This window comes from Corvus kubaryi, unplaced genomic scaffold (genome assembly GCF_017639235.1).
Source record: "Corvus kubaryi isolate FWS band 111438036 unplaced genomic scaffold, C.kubaryi_AGA036_p1.0 37396, whole genome shotgun sequence".
NCBI lineage: Eukaryota > Metazoa > Chordata > Aves > Passeriformes > Corvidae > Corvus > Corvus kubaryi.
In genome coordinates this window covers 6,248,432-6,265,669 of record NW_024581135.1, presented here as the reverse complement: position 1 = coordinate 6,265,669, position 17,238 = coordinate 6,248,432, and the positions used below count along the sequence as shown (strand labels likewise).

Here is a 17,238-nt window from a genome sequence, read left to right as displayed (position 1 = left end):
TGTTACTGCCATTTGTAACAGATGATTTCATGTATTAGCCCAATTTTGTAAGCCAAGAGAAGTGCTGAAAGTTATGTATCTAGGGAATTATTACTTAATTTCATTGAGAAAAAGAACTAGAATGATAAACTACCTTATTTTTGTATTTCAGCTAATACAAAAATATTGATGCTTTTACATAAAGCATAACAAATGAAAACATACAGAAACATTTCAGAGGGCATTTTCCTTTCTAATTTTAAAATGACAATAACCATGCATACTTCAGGTTTACCTTTGTATAGAGGTGGATTCTATCAGTATTCCTGCTTGCACAAAACATAAGCCCATCATATATTTGGAATGTGTCTGATTCATCTACAACAGAAAAAATGGTAGCATTAAAGATTTTTCTTCATTCATTCTACTCTGACATTAGAAATAATATTAAATATGTATCTAATTCCAGAACAACCTAAGATGCAGAGCTCAAGCAGCAAACTATTAAGGTATTTGTGTATTTCATTTTTCTGTTTCTCCTGAATGACCCATCAACTGTTTTGCCTGTGTCTGTCCTCAGTTCCAGTAAAACCATCCAGATTCCCAGCTGCTGGTTTGACACAGTCCTGAAGTCAGTCAGCTCTGGTTTGCACCAGGACCTGTGTGGAAAGGCTGGGCTTATCCAGCATCAAAACTCAACAAATGGCTCAGGCTAGAATGATAAAGTCCCATGCTGGTGCTTGTACTTCTGTGTTTCAAAGATGTAGGTTTTTATTTAAAAGCTGTTTTTCATGCCAGAGGCATTTAATTCAGTTTCACAATGGGATAGAACTGTTCTTTCAGAGTCCCACTTTACCTTCTCCACACTCTTTTTTGCTTTCTTCCTTTTCAGTCCCCAGAGTTTCCTGTTCTCTGATTTCAGAAGATTGCTGTGCCCCCATTTCCCCCAAATGTCCTCTTCTGTCTTCAGCACTGCCTTCTGCTCTGTCTTCATCTCTCCTGGGCTCCTCTGACACTCCTTCCTCACTCTGGCTCCTGAGAGCTTCACCATTTCTCTCACCTACATACAAAGAAACAAGAAAAGCGATGATTTGTGTTACCTGGCAGGTACCTAATAACACATCTGAGACAGGATCATGGCACTGAAATACAAAGAAATGGCATTTTGTTCTCTAATATTATTATGGTGCAACCACTTAGGAAGCTAGAGCTAACTTTAATATTAAGAGAACAAACACATGGAACAAAGCTTTTCATTTACGTAATCCTGTGCACCCGGATTAATGTCAAAATATTTATATAATAAATAATGCAGATAGCAATTCTATATTATATACAGTTATTGTATACCATAAACACACAAAGTAGCTTTCCAGGCATTGATTTATAGCTGTGAAACTCAGAAGTTATCCTTACTTGAGCATGCATAGAGATTTAAATAAATAAATAAGCAAGTAAAAAGAGCCTTTGCAACTGAAATGACAAATATGGGCATAGATTTATAAAAATGTTTCATTAATTTTCCAGATAGCTTAAATAAATTTAGTAAAAGAAATCTATTGTGAACTGTTGGAGCAAGAAAAGCCATATTTTCCAGATAATGTCTCTCATGACAAATATGCAATGCTCAAGTTAATAAAACACTAATACCACATTGATTAGTTTTGAAAGGTAAAGAAAAATTTTGCTGTTTAATTGTATTCAGAATAACCATAAACCTCAAAGAAGAGGAGAGGAAAATTTGCTGCAAAGGAAACAGAGGATATATTCATCCTTATGGAATTTATATCCTGTTAACTTTTTATGGGAATTTTTCACTTGTTTCAAGTTAGATTCATGTAAAAGATCCTTGGGGAAAGCAAGACTAAGGAGGATCACTTGAGGGGTATTTGTTCATGTAAAGACACAACTCTTCATATTTTCCTGGACCTCTGTGTAGTCATAGGTTCAAAAAGATTGTATTTTCGGAGCCTGATCACAACTGAAATGAAAAATGCATCTTTTTCTCTGCAGCACCCCTTACTCACCATCCCTGCTCTGGGGGCAATGGCACATTTCACAGTAAGGCAGCAGATCATTGTTAATGTAAGTGCAAGCACTGCAGTGCCAAACTTTATTTAAAGCTGTACTTTCACTTGAATTATTTAAGCCACAAGGACGGAGTTCATTGTTTTTTTCTGAAAACAAAGAGGGCTTTTTTCCAGTCAAAGATGTTTTCTTTTTATTGCTGGAGCTGACTGGGGTAGATCCACTTATGCTCCTTGCTCTTTTGGCTTCATGTTCGCAAGTATCTTCATGACAAATTGTATCCACCTCACTTATCCTTGTGGAATCCAGGTTTTCATCACTCTTCTCTGCATCCTCTTCTTTTGTGACAGCAGAAGATTCTGAATCATTATGTAACAATTCATCACCAGAAAATCTTTTGCATTTCTTCTCCGTGGAGGATTTGGGGGAAAAGAAGGAACGTATGTCATGCTGTTTGTCCTTTTCAAACTAGGGAAGAGGAAAGGAACACAGAATCACAGAAACATTTAGGCTGGAAAAGGCCTCTAAACCCCACTTATGACTGCATCAGAAACTGTTAACAAAAGATATCTTTAACAAAAGATAACTTTAAGAACAAACAGTGAACAGAAAAAGCAATTCAACATTGCTCTCCGGATTTTAGAAAAGTATTTTCAATATTCTCCTGAAAATTCTGAAATGGCACTACCAGAAGGCAGAGACATAGAACTGGTAAGCTATGTGCCTTTTTTGAAGATGCCCATTACAAGGAAAGGCTTTCAAACACTGTTTTAAATATTAGTCCAATTAATTCAGCACAGTTAATGAAGACATCATTTGAACAGAAATTACTTGGTCTTATCTGACTCTGAGGACGGTTCAGTCACCTGAACATAAGGACCCAGCAGAAGATGTAGATGACATTTATACCCAGCAGATCACTTTTCCCAGCTTCACATAAGTTTTAAAATGGAATTTAGTTTTTCCTACTTGTTTGCTGTTTCTGTTAGTAAACTCTGAACTGCACAAAAAGCTGAAGCAAATGACTGTTACAATTTTTTTTAAATGAAAGAAAACAGAAAAGACAAAGGTTCAAGTCTTACATGTGTAAATAAAAGTTCATTTTGGGGACCTTCTAGAATTTCATTTGGGGTCCAGGTCTCAGCAAAACTGAGAAAGTCCCATTTGTCCTTATCACCTTCTTCAGCCTGCATTTTCTCTTTCTTGCCATTCAAAGTGCTGCCTGTGACTTTGGCCTGCAGGAAGACAATAATGGTGAGTGCTGTATTTAGCACACTACAGCCAGTGAACCAGTGACACAAAATGTCAGTATTTATTGAAGATAAAAGAGAATATATACACTGTGTACATCTCTAGCAGTCTTAACATGTTTTGCTCGGCATGTGGAGACAAACAAAGGCAGAATTATTTAGTGACCTGTAAGGTAAACTGTTGTTGAATTACTAAGCCCCATCCATGCCATGTTTAAGGAGATTCATAATGCACCAGACTGACAGATTCTTTCAGAGGTACCTACAGGACGTTGAATACAGAATTTCCTTCCCCAACTGAACGTCAAACACAGTTTGCAGTTCCCAGATTATTTAAGCAGTGACTATTTTTCAGCAGGAGAGTAATATACTGGCAAACAAATGGTCACCAGTTTGTCACTACAGTAACTTATGGACCCAGCCCAACTGAACCACGACAATACAGGACCAGCCAAATGCAAGAACTACAGCTATAGGCTGGCACTGGCGTCAGGATAAACCCTGTGTAATCACAGTCTCAAATGGCTCTGGCACCTGGTGTTTGAAAGGCAGTTCCTTCTGCATTGACACTGCTGGCAACACCAGAAAGCAAGAGCTGCCAGAACACCAACACACCTCAGTTATCAACACACGACACTAATGAATGGGCACAAAGGGGTCACTGAAGCAAAACAGCCAAATGATTTTTCTCAGTTCTGTGAACTCTCAAAGATTCTCCAAGTAAGGAAAAAAAGCAGACTGGAACTACTCCTAGCTTTAAAGTGACAGAGAGCAGGTTTAGATTCGATATTAGGAAGAAATTCTACCCTGTGAAAGTGGTGAGGCTTTGGCACAGGTTGCCCTAAGAAGCTGTGGTTACCCCATCACTGGAAGTGTCCAATGCCAGGTTGCACAGAGCTTGAAGCAACCTGGGATAGTGGAAGGTATCCCTGCCCATGCCAGGATGAGCTTTAAGGACCCTTCCAACCTAAACCATTCTATGATTCAATGACTGCTAACAACAGTTGGGTGATACTTGTGGAAAATGGCAACAGAAGAAAAGATCTGTATAATCTTGGATCTACCGAAAAAGAATGCCTCTGCCTCTCAAAAAGGAAGCTTAGTTTAGGCACAACATTCATTCAATTAAGAAAAAACAACTCACAACAAATTCTAGCTGTTATGAGTGAGCAGAATGCCTGAATGCCTTAAAATTGAACCACAACAGCAATAAAAAGCCAGAAGATAAAACAACCATCTCCTGTGGGTATGAACCATCCCATGCACCTTGGCAAAGACTCATTATCGTTGCATCTTGAATGAAGAGCAAAAACCTAGAAAAGACTAAGTCAGAACAAACATGGACATTTTGATGATTAGTAATTGTAGGTGTATCGATTTGTCTTAGAGTAGGAGCGTGTTTTAGATAAACAAGACTTTTGTGGCACTGAAGTGCAACCCGATCCCCAGAGAACCCTGACCCCTCGGCCCCACTGCACACCCACCTTGCGGTTCAGCATTGCCCACATGAGGGTATCCATGGTTCCTTTGGCAATCAGGAAGTGAACGTTCACAGAGCTGCACTGCCCAATGCGGTGTGCTCTGTCTTCTGCTTGTTTAATATGGCCTGGATCCCAATATAATTCAGCAAACACAACATGAGTGGCAGCAGTGAATGTTAAACCCTAAGGAGAGTAAGGAGATGCATTTAAAAAAAAAAGATTCCACACACAAACAACAGATTATCTGAAGCAAAAGAAAGCTAAAGGTTGTACAGGACATTTTAGTATGGAAATAAGAGGGTGGTCAGGGTGGTCCTCGACAGCAGATGGCCATATTATACCAATTTCTTCCTTGGGCTTCAGATTCAAAAAATACTTCAGTATTGTGCAAAGACTGCACACTGCTTTTCATCATGGAATAACATCTATTTCTTATTAATCTACTGCTTTTAAAGAAATTAAGTTTTTCTAATTATTCAAGAATGAGATGCTGCTGCTTATCATCATTTTGCTCACGTAAATTCAATAGAGGCTTAGAACAGTTAACATGATTAGTGCAAAGAAATGAACACAAGGTCTACAAAGGACAAATTGCACGAAGATAAATTACCTTCAGTAAATCACTTCAGCCATCAATGATTTCAGTAGCTATATTCTTTAAGTATATTATTTCACATGCTTTCTTTTTTGCCCTACCTGACCAGCTGCCTGAATACTCAAAATAGCAACCCGGGTTTCAGGGTCCTTCTGAAACTGATTGACGAGGTGAATCCTCTCTGCAGAGGGAACACTCCCATCTATTCGGATGTAGCGAGCCTGTAACATCCAAACAGAGACTAAATGACATCATCAGCATCTGTTTTCAGACCCAATCCCTCCCTGTCCCCCAATAAAATTATGAAAAGGACTGTTCTATTCCTGTCATGGGGATCAGAATACATCTTTTGCCCTTTGACTTAAAATTAAGTCTCTGTCTAGAGAGGTGTAGACTTTGTTTCCCTGTTTGCAAAAGTAGAAGATAGAATGAACATGGGATCTTGAAATGAAATATTAAACAGAAGAATCTGGCATTTCCCTGACACCATTTTTTAAAATGTTAAAAAAGAGTAACAATATAAAATAGCAAAGTTAGCCACCATTCACTAGCAATAATTAAGAGTCCATGATCAAAATAAGGTGAAAGCTGTTTGCAAATATTTTTACTGCTTTGAATTAAACATTTAGGTGAAATGATAGCGTGCTGTTAAACGTCCCAAAAAACAGACTGGTAGAAAAATTTGGAAAACAACTTCCTACAATATTGATTTAATAATAATAATAAAGTCATACCAGATACAAGTGTGTTTACATCATCCTTAACCACAAACCAGTTTTCAGAACCACATGATCCCTTTTAATGCAGTGGCACTGATCCGTATGTACATAAAATCCTTCCATTCCTGTACTCGTGTGCAGTTGGCTGAATTCAAACACAGCTGATAGCCATTTGTTTAAGTGAGGTTAGATTTGTGTGCACATTTGTTCAGGCTTTACCTTGCTCTCTATAACTGCCTCTGTGCAGGCTTGCAACATGCTCAGGTGATGGGCAAAGACGAGGAACTTCAGTTTGTCATTGTCAAGCATCATTTTGATGTAGTCCTTGACTGCTCCTGCCTGCCGTAAGAGAGTGTTTTCATTAGTGAGACACACAAAATGTTCAAAAAGACAGTTTTTATTTTCATGTCTTTCAATTCCTTGTAACATGAAAAGGTAAATTTCTGTATCTTTTGTTATCCATGTAAGGCTTTATCAAACACTGACATTGCTAAGAATCAAATGATTCAGATTAATTTTGTTTAAAAAAATACCACAACGATGTCTTTGAGAAACCTAACTCACTACTTCAGAGAGAGAAAAAAACCCCACATTTATCCTCACAATACCATATAATTACATGGCACTTCTTCCAGATTAAGATGTAGATAAACCCCTTTTGATTCAGACGTCATTATCTGATGTTTTAATCCATATTTGAGAAAAACAAACATATTTCAAACAGACAAGGTAATAGTTAATCAGAACTTCTGCATCCACACACAAATAAAGCCATATATCAAAACTGAAGGAGTAATTCTGATATGTTCATGATATCATAATCATAAAATATTGCTCTATTTAAGCATTCATAGAATTCTTTTGTGTCAAATGTAATTTTCAGTATCTTTTACAAAAGCTATTAAAGCAATGATGGCAGTTAATAACAAAATCTATCAGTGATCAACAGTTAACGCAATACACTCTGCAGCAGTTTTCAGACTTCTTTTTTCATTGTAATGGGGTTCTGCCTATTCCATAAACATACAGGGGAAAAAGAGAGTGCTTCTCCATGCCATGATTATAAAACAAACTGAATAACCTCGTGTTCTGGCCAATAAAACCAATTTTATGAGGTTAAAAACACACACTGGGTAGTTTAAGGATATTAAGGGAAGACTTGCAGGCTCACCTTGGCAATGGCTGTTTCCTTATACATGCGTGTGATCAGATTCATGACTTGAGAAAAGTGGCTTTCAGTGGCATCTGAACTCAGACTTCTCATTAATTTCTCCCACTCTGCAAAAGTGGCATTCAGATTCTAATTGGCAGAAGAGATCAGTGGTTAGACAGAGAGTACAAAGCATGTTCTACCTCAACAGCTATGCTTCAAGTGTAAAATGTTTAGGAACTTCGGAGAACTCTATCAAATTTGGCTAAAAGCAACTGTAGGATTCAAAATCTACAGTAAAAGAAGAGAGAAAAGAAGATTGTATAGAAATAGAACAAATTTTATCATTGATGCAAAAAAAATTGCTGTATGAGTGTTGTATTATATTTTAAAAACAGTAACAGAGATACTCTGCTTTATACTCACACAATCTTTGTAACTACACATAATACACATGCATACATAAAAATACATATCCATATGAAGATACTTCCATTTACTAACAAATGTGTTTTCATCAAAAATGGAAAACTTACCTTTGCTGCAGTTTGAGGGAGGTCAAATGGAATGCGTTGCCTGACTTTGGGAGGCAACTGAGTTAGGACATCATTCTTCAGTCTTCTGATCATTATTTCACTTAAAAGCTGATGTAGTTCCTCTAAGTTTGAAGCTCCTCTACAGTCCCATTGCCTTCTTTTACCAAAAAACCTGAAAATGATAGATCAATACAGAATGTAAACATGAGATCTTCCAAATTCAGTAGAATCAGTATATAATTAATTTTAAATCACACTATTGGATATGAAAGTGTGCTTCAACTTCCCAGCAGTCACCACTGTCTGCAGGAGTTACTGCCCATCACCTGCATGCAATCCTCTGTCGATTCCCAACTTCCCACACTTCACTGTCCACAGGAAGCAGAAGTTTCAGGTTTAATTTTGGAACTCCTGTTTCAATGGACTAATGAGAAGAATATACCACCTTGAGAATATTCTTTATTATATTACAGACAGGAAAGCCATCATGAAAAAGGCAAATATCACTATCAATATTCCTTTCTTCCCTCCCTAAGAATTCCTTCTCAGTTACTGCCAGAGACAGGATTTAAAGCTTAAGCTATCATCTTTAAAAGTAATACTATTTAATGAGCATGGTTAAATAGAGGAAGAAGGTTTCACATTAAGAAGCTAAAGGCTGAAAAGAGAAAGAATTTATTAACTCAAGTCTTCCTTGTTCTTTCCTTACTTTGCTGTTTTTGAGGAAGTGTTGCAGCAGGAACAGCAGCTTTTCTCTGTCAGAATTACCAGGAGACAATAAAATAAAGAACATGACAGTCTTGGAGAAAAGCCCAGGTAGCATTTTCCAGGGCCAGCAGAGTGTGTTACAAGCATGTAATTTTTATTAAAAGACCAAACAGCCACAAAAACCCCCACAATCATTTAGAGATTTTTAAGCCTTACTGACTTTACCAACAGTGTTCTAATTAGCTGAATTAGCTGACTGTAATAATTTGGGAATGGGGCTGAGAGAGTTACTTCTGCACTGGTGAAGCGGGAATGGCACTGATGGAAGACAGCAAAATCTTTCGCTCATATCCCTTCCTTAGTCTATTTATATGTCTGTCCTTAGAAAAGCCTCCTTCCTCCACCTTCAGCATCGGGGATATGACAGAAATGGCAGGCTAAACCTCACAGAAATAGTTTGGATCTCATCTTTAAAACAGGTGCCCATGGACACCTAAGGAAATACCACCCATATTTTCACGGAAAGTGCTGGATAAAATAATCCTATCAAGTTTATTACCACAGGATGTTTTGTTCCAGCCAAGTCATGAAGAAAAAGTTATTCATTGAAAGCTTGCCAAACCCTGAACTTGATTTTTATTACATTTATGGTATTCCAAAAATAAGATAATCATCTATGATTGAGTAGCTAACCATGCTGTACCCACGCGCACTTGTGGTGTGAAAATTACAGATGCATTCAGTCAAAACACCATGGAAAAAATAGCATTTCTCTGTCTGAAAATTAGACAGTGCTCTTCCATGTTATTTGAAGTTCAATACTGATAAAGTGCATATGATGGAGGGAGAAAAACAAGTTTTATGAAAATGAAACCATGTAATTATTACTGTAAAAATTAAATCTAAATGCTAGCCAATTTAGCTGACAAAGATCTGTTATTTTGAATACATGCAAAGTTGCATATATGAAATTTTTAGCTAAGACAGCCAGCCTGTGAAATACAGAAACAAGTACTGGACTTTGTTTCCCACTCAAGTGTGGTGAGGCAGCAAAAAGACAGGGACCCCATAATAAAGAGAGGTATAAATTATTACATGACCATGAGCTTAAGACTCAGAGTTGAAAACTCCAGTTCTGAAGGTAAAACCTCCACAACTCATACTAACAACAGTAAATGTATAAATAATTTTACTTAACAGAATGCTGGCACTTCAACTTTATTTCAGACTTTAATAGCTTTAATTAATTTATTTAATCAGTGCCATCCTTTTCCCAATCCTCTTTGATGGAGATGGTACCTGACCCTGGTTTTCCAAGCATGATGGTGTGATATAGCAGTAGAGGTACTGCCTACTGATTGTCTCACTTGGCATGACAAGAAAAATCAAAGACACTCATAAGAATGTAAATAAGCAAGTGCAGTAATACCTGACCCGAGCATCACAGTATTTTTTAGCATATTCATTCCAAGTCCCAAACCTTCTTGGAAACAGTGCCTCAATCTGCATGAAGAGCTGTATAAAAAATAAAATAGCAACAGTGAAAAATTAAAAGTTGCATGCAAATGTAAGACTATTCAGAAACAATTAACACATGATTTTTGTGTTAAGTTTACATTTAATATTTGCACAAAAACCACACAGCTTGGCCCACATTCAAAAGGAATTCCATAGGATACAGGAGTCTTCAGAGAGGAGAGTTATGGGAAGCCCTTAAAGAATAGAGCACTGTAACAGCACTGACAGCTTGGAAAAGATTCACATTGAACAAGAAGACATGGATGAGATTAAGTTATTCCCCAAAATAACAATTTTTATCATTTGCCAGGCACATGGGCTTCTGCAAAGCTTCAATGTAGGTATTGCATGAGTGGTCTGCTTCTTAAAATACATGAAAAACCTACTCAATTTTTAAGTTTTACTTCAAAAGATGGACAATATCAATACAAACCAGAAATTTCACAGCTTTTTTCCCTGCTGAGTAGCAGGAGGTAAATACCAGTTTAGATGACCTTAAGCAGGAAGAATCCTACTTTACAAGCTGTTATACTGTCAAAGCTTCCTGGCTTCTGGGATCATTTTCCATACATTCAAAGACTTTATACAAGGATTCTGCTTATGACACAAAACTGATTAAAGACATTTAATGCTTTTTATATGCTGCCTTATAAGCCACAGCAGAACCTCAGGATCACTAAAAAAAAAAGTCTCAAATTATATTCCATTCGTTCATGAATTTTGATCTCATCGCTGTAATCAAGGACAGCCTGTATGGAATTCCCTTTAAAGACCTTTAACAACGATACTGGTCTCAGTATCAATGTACTATATAAAGGTATTACACTTTGTAACTTTGTCCAGGGTTGGTTGCAGTGTCTTTGTACAGGAAGTTTTAATAATTATCCCCACCCATAAACATAAATATTTATTTTAAAGTTTTAAGTAAGTACTCATGATATACCAAGCCCTTTTCCATACCATGGGTATCTTTCTCAAGTTATCACCTCTCTTAACAAATTAAATTCATAAAGGGTCTTGTCATAAATTCTATTTACACAGTGAGGAATTCTGAAGCATAAAATATTATTTATTTAGCTCTTTTAATTTCCCTGAATACAGCTCAGCTCTTATATTCCATTTTCCCCTACATTTGATAAATAAAGACAGCTGTCTTGGGTTCAGTATAAAACCCAAGAGGGTTTTTGTTACCTCTCTGCTCCTCCCTAATTCCATAAGCTGAACTTCCTTCAAAAGAAAATTTGTCACTCTGGATGTGCAACAAGCACAGACTATATTTTGTTCCACTTAAGTGAATATTCAAAAGACCAGTGATAAACTAAGGGCTTTCTTTATCAGATGATAAAGTAGAAGATTTAATACAAGACCTTGTCTACCAAAGACTCCCCTAGACAGGAGAAACAAGCAGTTCTCTCCTTAAGCTCTATTTTCTATTTCACCCAGCAATCAGTCTGTAACATACAAGATTAATTTCTTACAAGAAACACTGTCTCAAGTCACCTGTGCACAAGCTTGAAACAAGTTTGTAAAGTCAACTCAAACAAAAAGACATTGGTTTAGTTTCTTATACTTGTCCTCCCTGATGCAGCTAGTGCACCTTTTGATGTCATAATGCATGTAATTGAATATATTCAAGAAAACGAAAAGACTATTCATCTATTACTGATACCATCCTCAAAACCAAAACCAAAACCAAGCACAACACGTCAAATACCTCTTCAGGTCTTCCTAGAGCAGGAGTTCCAGTAAGGAGAACAGCTCTGAGAGCTTTCTGCACAATTGGCAGTAAAATCTTGCTGCGGGTAGCATTTCTGGATTTCATGTAGTGTGATTCATCAATCACAACCACCTTAAAGTTCTGCCTGTACAAAGTGTCTACCAAAGTCTGTGCATCAGATGTCAACAGCCCATACCCCAGAATGGTTACTCTGCTTGTTGATATTCTCCTGAAAAAGAAAATCCACAAGTTTTCTTAGCAAGTTTTCATTGTAGGACAATTAATATAAGAGAGAGATTATAAAAACTAATCTCAGAAGGCATGTATGTCTCCTTTTGGATTGATTGACAAGTGGGCTGTGAGGCTAACAACAACAGCTTTTGGTGTTTAAAATATCTCACACTTATCAAACACATAATTCATAATCGTTTTCAGAAGACACACATTGCATTTCAAAGGAATTTTATTATCTGGCTGCATTGCTTCACCATGTGCTCCTTACAGAGTACGTCATAGGACAAACCCACTTCCTGCACAAGAAGTTACACACAAGCCAAGGTCTTTATCAGCACCCAAACACCTGAAGTAATGATGTCTCTGTGCAAGCTTTTTACTGCTCTGGGTACGAAGAGTCCCCTCACCAGCAGCCTGAGAGGATTAACCAGACTGTCCCTGAGTATTTGGGCACTGTGAAAGTACAGTCTGGGCTGAACCTCACAGCCTCCTGTCAGAGCTGTTACCCAGCTTTTTTGCTTAAACAGAACATGAAGAAAACAAAAACACTGGAAGCAGGGAGTCAACATGGCACAAGATGAAAAATTGGTATGTAATTGAAAATGAACTATTTATAACAAATTTAAAGACGTATACAGGTCCAAGGCATTAATTGATTTTAAAATCACTAGAGAGCACTGTGGCCCTTCAGAAGCCTTTGAGCAGCACAGAAACTCTTACAGCTGTTAGACACACAAGTCATCAGAATGAGGGTCATAGCTGGTATGCCCATCTGTCAGACACCACTGCTCTGCTGGCATCATTTCTGCTTGTTCTTCAGTGGCAAGAGATCAAGAAACCAAGCAAGCTGAAGCTGAAGCTTCCTTGATGATTTAACAGGAAAAATGGTAAATGCACCTACACATTCATGCTCCTGGATATGGAAAGGGCAGTGGTTTGAGCACTGGCACTGCGGGCACTGCAGATTCTGGCTGTCACTGTGCAGATAAATGTAGCAACCAGGAAAGCACGATTTTCCCTTACCCTTTCTGAAGGGTACATTTAAAAAATTACAAATAAACTTATTTCTTTTAGTGGAACTAATTTATTCAAGAACTTCCATTTTCAAATTTGGCCAGAAATTATGAACCTAAATTGATGTCTAAGTATATTTTAACCTGGTTTAATCAAGAAGTTAAACAACACTCAAGCAGTAAACTTAATTCTTGAAGTTTTGAAGAAAAGCAAAGTATTAAACTGAGAGAAATCAAAGCTTAACATATGGAAGCAGAATTTAACAAAATGCTAATTTGGCAGCTGTATTTTTGCATTTTCTTACAAATGCAGAAAACACTTTTTAATGTAAAAATATCAATTAGTTCAACAGCAACCTCAGAGCTAGGCAGCCTCCTGGGAGTTAAATAAGCAGGAACCCAAGTTTTCATCTTTCCTTTTTTTTTGAATAAAAGTAAATAATAATGGTTAAGGTCTACTCCTTTAAAAAAAATCTTAAAAGAACAGAATTTCATTTGCCATTTAATTTTCCCATAATTTTTCCCAGTCCACATTCCCCTTCCCGCATCCAGCCTATAAGCTCTGAGTGCCTTTTAGATAAATACCTTAAAAAAAGGTACTAATTTTAGTTTCCATATTCCTGTGATCAACTTAAATTTTGACTATCAGTAGGAATTACCCTTCAATGAAGCTTTCAAAATGCATTTTCAGTTGGATTTCTGTGGTTACCAGGAAGGTTCCAAGCAGCACATCTTGGCAGTCAAGTCACTCTCTGATACTCCCAGAAAACATGAAGATCAGTCTCCCTCACACCCAAGTTTTAGAACAACATCTAAGCATTACCATAAAATCAACCAAGTCATTTACAGCAAAGCAGACTAAAAACACCCTTGCAATTCAGGGTAATAGGAGAGTTATTCTAATAACGCCCAAGACATAGGCTCTCTGATGAATTCATGCTATTAAGTCTAAAGATAGAAAGTGTAGGTCATGATGACCTTTTCAGTTATTTAGGGATTACTTATTCGAACTTACAAATTTTCTCAGCGTGCTAAATGGAATTCTAACAGTAATTACTTCCTTATTTTGTAATGTACACCAGAAGTTCTCCAAAAATGTTTTACAGAAGCTAATGAATTCATTAGAGTTGAGAAATAACTTGTTCTATCTGAGACACACTGAAGTAATCTAATTTTCAGCAGAAAGGCATTTGCTACTTTGCAAAAAGCAGATCTCTCAACTTCAAAGAAAATGAGTAACTGCTATAATACAATAACACAAAACTGGGAGGAGTGGCTGATATCCCAGAGGGTGTATCTGATACCCCAGAGGGTGGCTCTGCTTGAGCCAGGAGTAGTGAGCAAGCCTTACTGCAGAAGAGTAACAAACTTTACTCACCCAATATCAGTTTTGTTCTGAATGATGCTAATGTCGTCTGGAGAGAGTTCTGGAATCCACTTCTCCATCTCATCCACCCAAGGGTATCTCAGAGAGGAAGGCACCACAATTAAGAGAGGCCATTCATTTTTATAGTAATATGAAATGGCAATTGCTTGAATTGTTTTGCCTAGCCCCATCTGAGAAAAGAGAAAAGAACAACATCAAAACCAGAAGTCTCTGCTCAGAAAGCATATTCCATTCAGAAAAGCCCAAAAGAATTTGCAAAGACAGAACCAAATAAAGGAAACCCAGTCAAAGAGCTAGTTGTATAGTATGTATTTAATTATCACTTTGTTACCACAGATCATCTTGTATGAAACAAGATGTTTCTAGCTAAACAGATTAATACATGTGTTATATCTGGTTAGCTCATCAAAGTCAGAAGAAGCACTTCCATTCATTTCAGAAGATTTTCAGTTCAGGGTCTTAATAGGGTATACTAAAAAGATCAAACTCTTTAACTTGTGAAGCTACCAAAACCATTTTTTAAAGACTATGCAAAGGAAAGAAATATATAGGATGCCTTCTTACAATAAAAACAACTTTGTCCTCAATTTCATAGGCAAGTGAAGAACAAGGACCTGTGGGAAGAGCTCTGGATTTGACCCAGAGGGTCAACAAAAAGAAACTAATGCTCTGATTCACCAGAGCTGATCATTTCTCTTGGGCCTGTAACACAGATGAGAAAGCCCAGACAGTGAGAATTCAGATGTACAGGCAAGGGGAAGATTCAACAAACAGATTTATACGTAACAGGAAAGTACTTGCTTCATACTTGCAAGGTGGGAATGCTCCCATCTGTGAATAATCATGGCAACAGATGATTATAAGATTCAGAATTTAGGGTTTTGTTTAAAAAATACCAACCCACCTTCAAGATTTTATCAAAGAATGCAGCTATTTTCTCTACTTGTTCACATGGCAAGAGATAGTTCCCAACTCCTGTTAAACATCAACGCAGACATGGGCCTTAAAATACTCTGTGCAGGTTTTTCATGGAGTCCAGTGGATATTTGAGTGGATTTGCTGCTGTCTAACTACTCACAGTAGCGAGACATAAAACAACAATTTACATCTCCAGGGTTGTGTCTAAATGGACTGATGTAATGATATAATGAAGAGATTTCCCAAGTACAAAAGAAAACAGTGAATTTTTCTACTATTACTAGAAAGAAAATAATAGGAAAGCTACTGTGATACTCAGTTTTCATTCAAAATTGCCAAGTTTTCCTTAAAATTTTCCTGCAATCTCCCCTTGTGTCACCAGTAGTTCTTAGTTAATCTGAAAACAAATCCAAACGAAAAAAAAAAAAACCAACAAAATAACATTCATTTCTCGTTTGCTGCCATGGCTGTCTCCCTCACTCAGGCTGTGCAGTCCCTGGTGATAATGCAGGCACTGAGTTGAAATGAATATGGAATAAAAGCAGCACTCTTGGCATCAGCACACCCATGGCTGGATGTAGATCCCACAGAGCTGATCACCAGGTCACAAGAAGGTCACAAGAATGTGAGACCCTAGAAAAACTGTAGAAAATATGATAGTCTTGGGTTTTGATTTAAACCCATCTTTCTCCAGCATTGAAATGGATGACAGTAAAGCTGTAATTCTGGGGAAGAACTTTGTCTGTCCCCACTCTGAGAAAAAACGGAAACATATTTGTAGAATACCTCACAAAAAATACTCTTATTATCTTACTTTAATCCTTACATAGTTACACACTCCAGGGATACATACAGTAATTCTCTGATCTTGAGTTTTCGTTGATAATTTCTTTTTGCATACAAGCTCACAATACTGCTATTTAATTTTACCAACATTTTCTTATTTTAGAGATAGGTCAAAAAGCACAGGATACATACCAGTGCACAATACTTCCTCCAGTGCCACACCTCTCGTCATTATAAAATATACATTATTTCTTTTGAATAAATGTATATTCCAGGACTTCTTATTGCTAACATAATTATGCACAGTTCATTGTCTAGTTCAAGGAGGGAAACAAACTGTTTTAATAAAAAAATAGCTACTGCTGATATTTTGATTTTTCCCAAGCTCCCCTTTCCTCTTCCCCTGAATACTTCTGTATTCTCCACAGTTCTCAGATATTTCACATTCTGTGCCAGTATAGTTTATCTCCAGATGTAATGAGATTTTTATAGTATGAGGAGATGCTTAAATACCAATAATCCATCTCCCTCTCCTTCCTAGTGTGTCAAGAAAACGCAGATTAGAATTGGGAGACTATAGCAATTCTCTTTTTCAGAAAGGTTTTATACTGACAACACATCAAGAACGTTATTACAAAAATGTTTTCTCTCTGGGAAGAAATCCTGGACTCAGATTTCCCTTAAATGGAACATAATATATATTTTCAAGTGCATGGACACAATGAATTTTACTGTTGCTACTTGATTAGTGCACTTTAAAAAATTCACCTTTGGAAACCATATCTGTTAAAAATCTCCCTGGGCCAGGAATGTCTAATAATCCATTAAAAATAGCTAGCTAAGCAATTATAAAGGACTCTAAAAAAAACCCAACAGAGTCAGTGTTTTTAAAATGTAATAATACCAGAGATTTAACCTACAATTAAAATTAGCCTTTTAAGTTTTCTCAAGGATTCTTCTAAACTTCTGTCAGGTTTCAATTTTTTCCTCACTTAGGCATTTTCAGGATATCTGCTGACTATCACAGGAATTAGGATTCCTTCATTACCAGCCTTTCTGCCCACAACTCTCAAACAAAAAAAGTCACATCTGCACAAAGTGCATTAACAACACAAAAAAATGGTGTTAGAGGAACAGGAACATCACTTACCTCATCAGCAATCATACACCTAAATAAGAAACAAAACTGGGGGGCCCACCAGGGGGGGGAAGCAGAAAT

At 37.0% G+C, this 17,238-nt stretch overlaps 1 protein-coding gene across 6 annotated transcripts in view; it reads right to left on the bottom strand.

The window, feature by feature from the left end:
* The window catches only part of ZRANB3 (zinc finger RANBP2-type containing 3), a 42,301-nt gene that overhangs the window by 6,100 nt on the left and 18,963 nt on the right, over window positions 1–17,238 (bottom strand). For 5 of the 6 annotated variants that reach the window (XM_042041358.1, XM_042041359.1, XM_042041354.1 and 2 more), the window contains 13 exons: window positions 17,170–17,188; window positions 14,307–14,485; window positions 11,679–11,910; window positions 9,876–9,961; window positions 7,739–7,910; window positions 7,224–7,352; window positions 6,272–6,391; window positions 5,435–5,554; window positions 4,742–4,921; window positions 3,090–3,242; window positions 2,007–2,475; window positions 836–1,039; window positions 275–357 (listed from right to left, as the gene is read on the bottom strand). In XM_042041358.1, the coding sequence (XP_041897292.1) occupies window positions 275–357; window positions 836–1,039; window positions 2,007–2,475; window positions 3,090–3,242; window positions 4,742–4,921; window positions 5,435–5,554; window positions 6,272–6,391; window positions 7,224–7,352; window positions 7,739–7,910; window positions 9,876–9,961; window positions 11,679–11,910; window positions 14,307–14,485; window positions 17,170–17,188 (2,146 nt within the window). Of the gene's footprint in view, window positions 1–274; window positions 358–835; window positions 1,040–2,006; window positions 2,476–3,089; window positions 3,243–4,741; window positions 4,922–5,434; window positions 5,555–6,271; window positions 6,392–7,223; window positions 7,353–7,738; window positions 7,911–9,875; window positions 9,962–11,678; window positions 11,911–14,306; window positions 14,486–15,219; window positions 15,291–17,169; window positions 17,189–17,238 lie in introns of those variants that run through there. The other variant, XM_042041357.1, reaches the window with a different exon arrangement.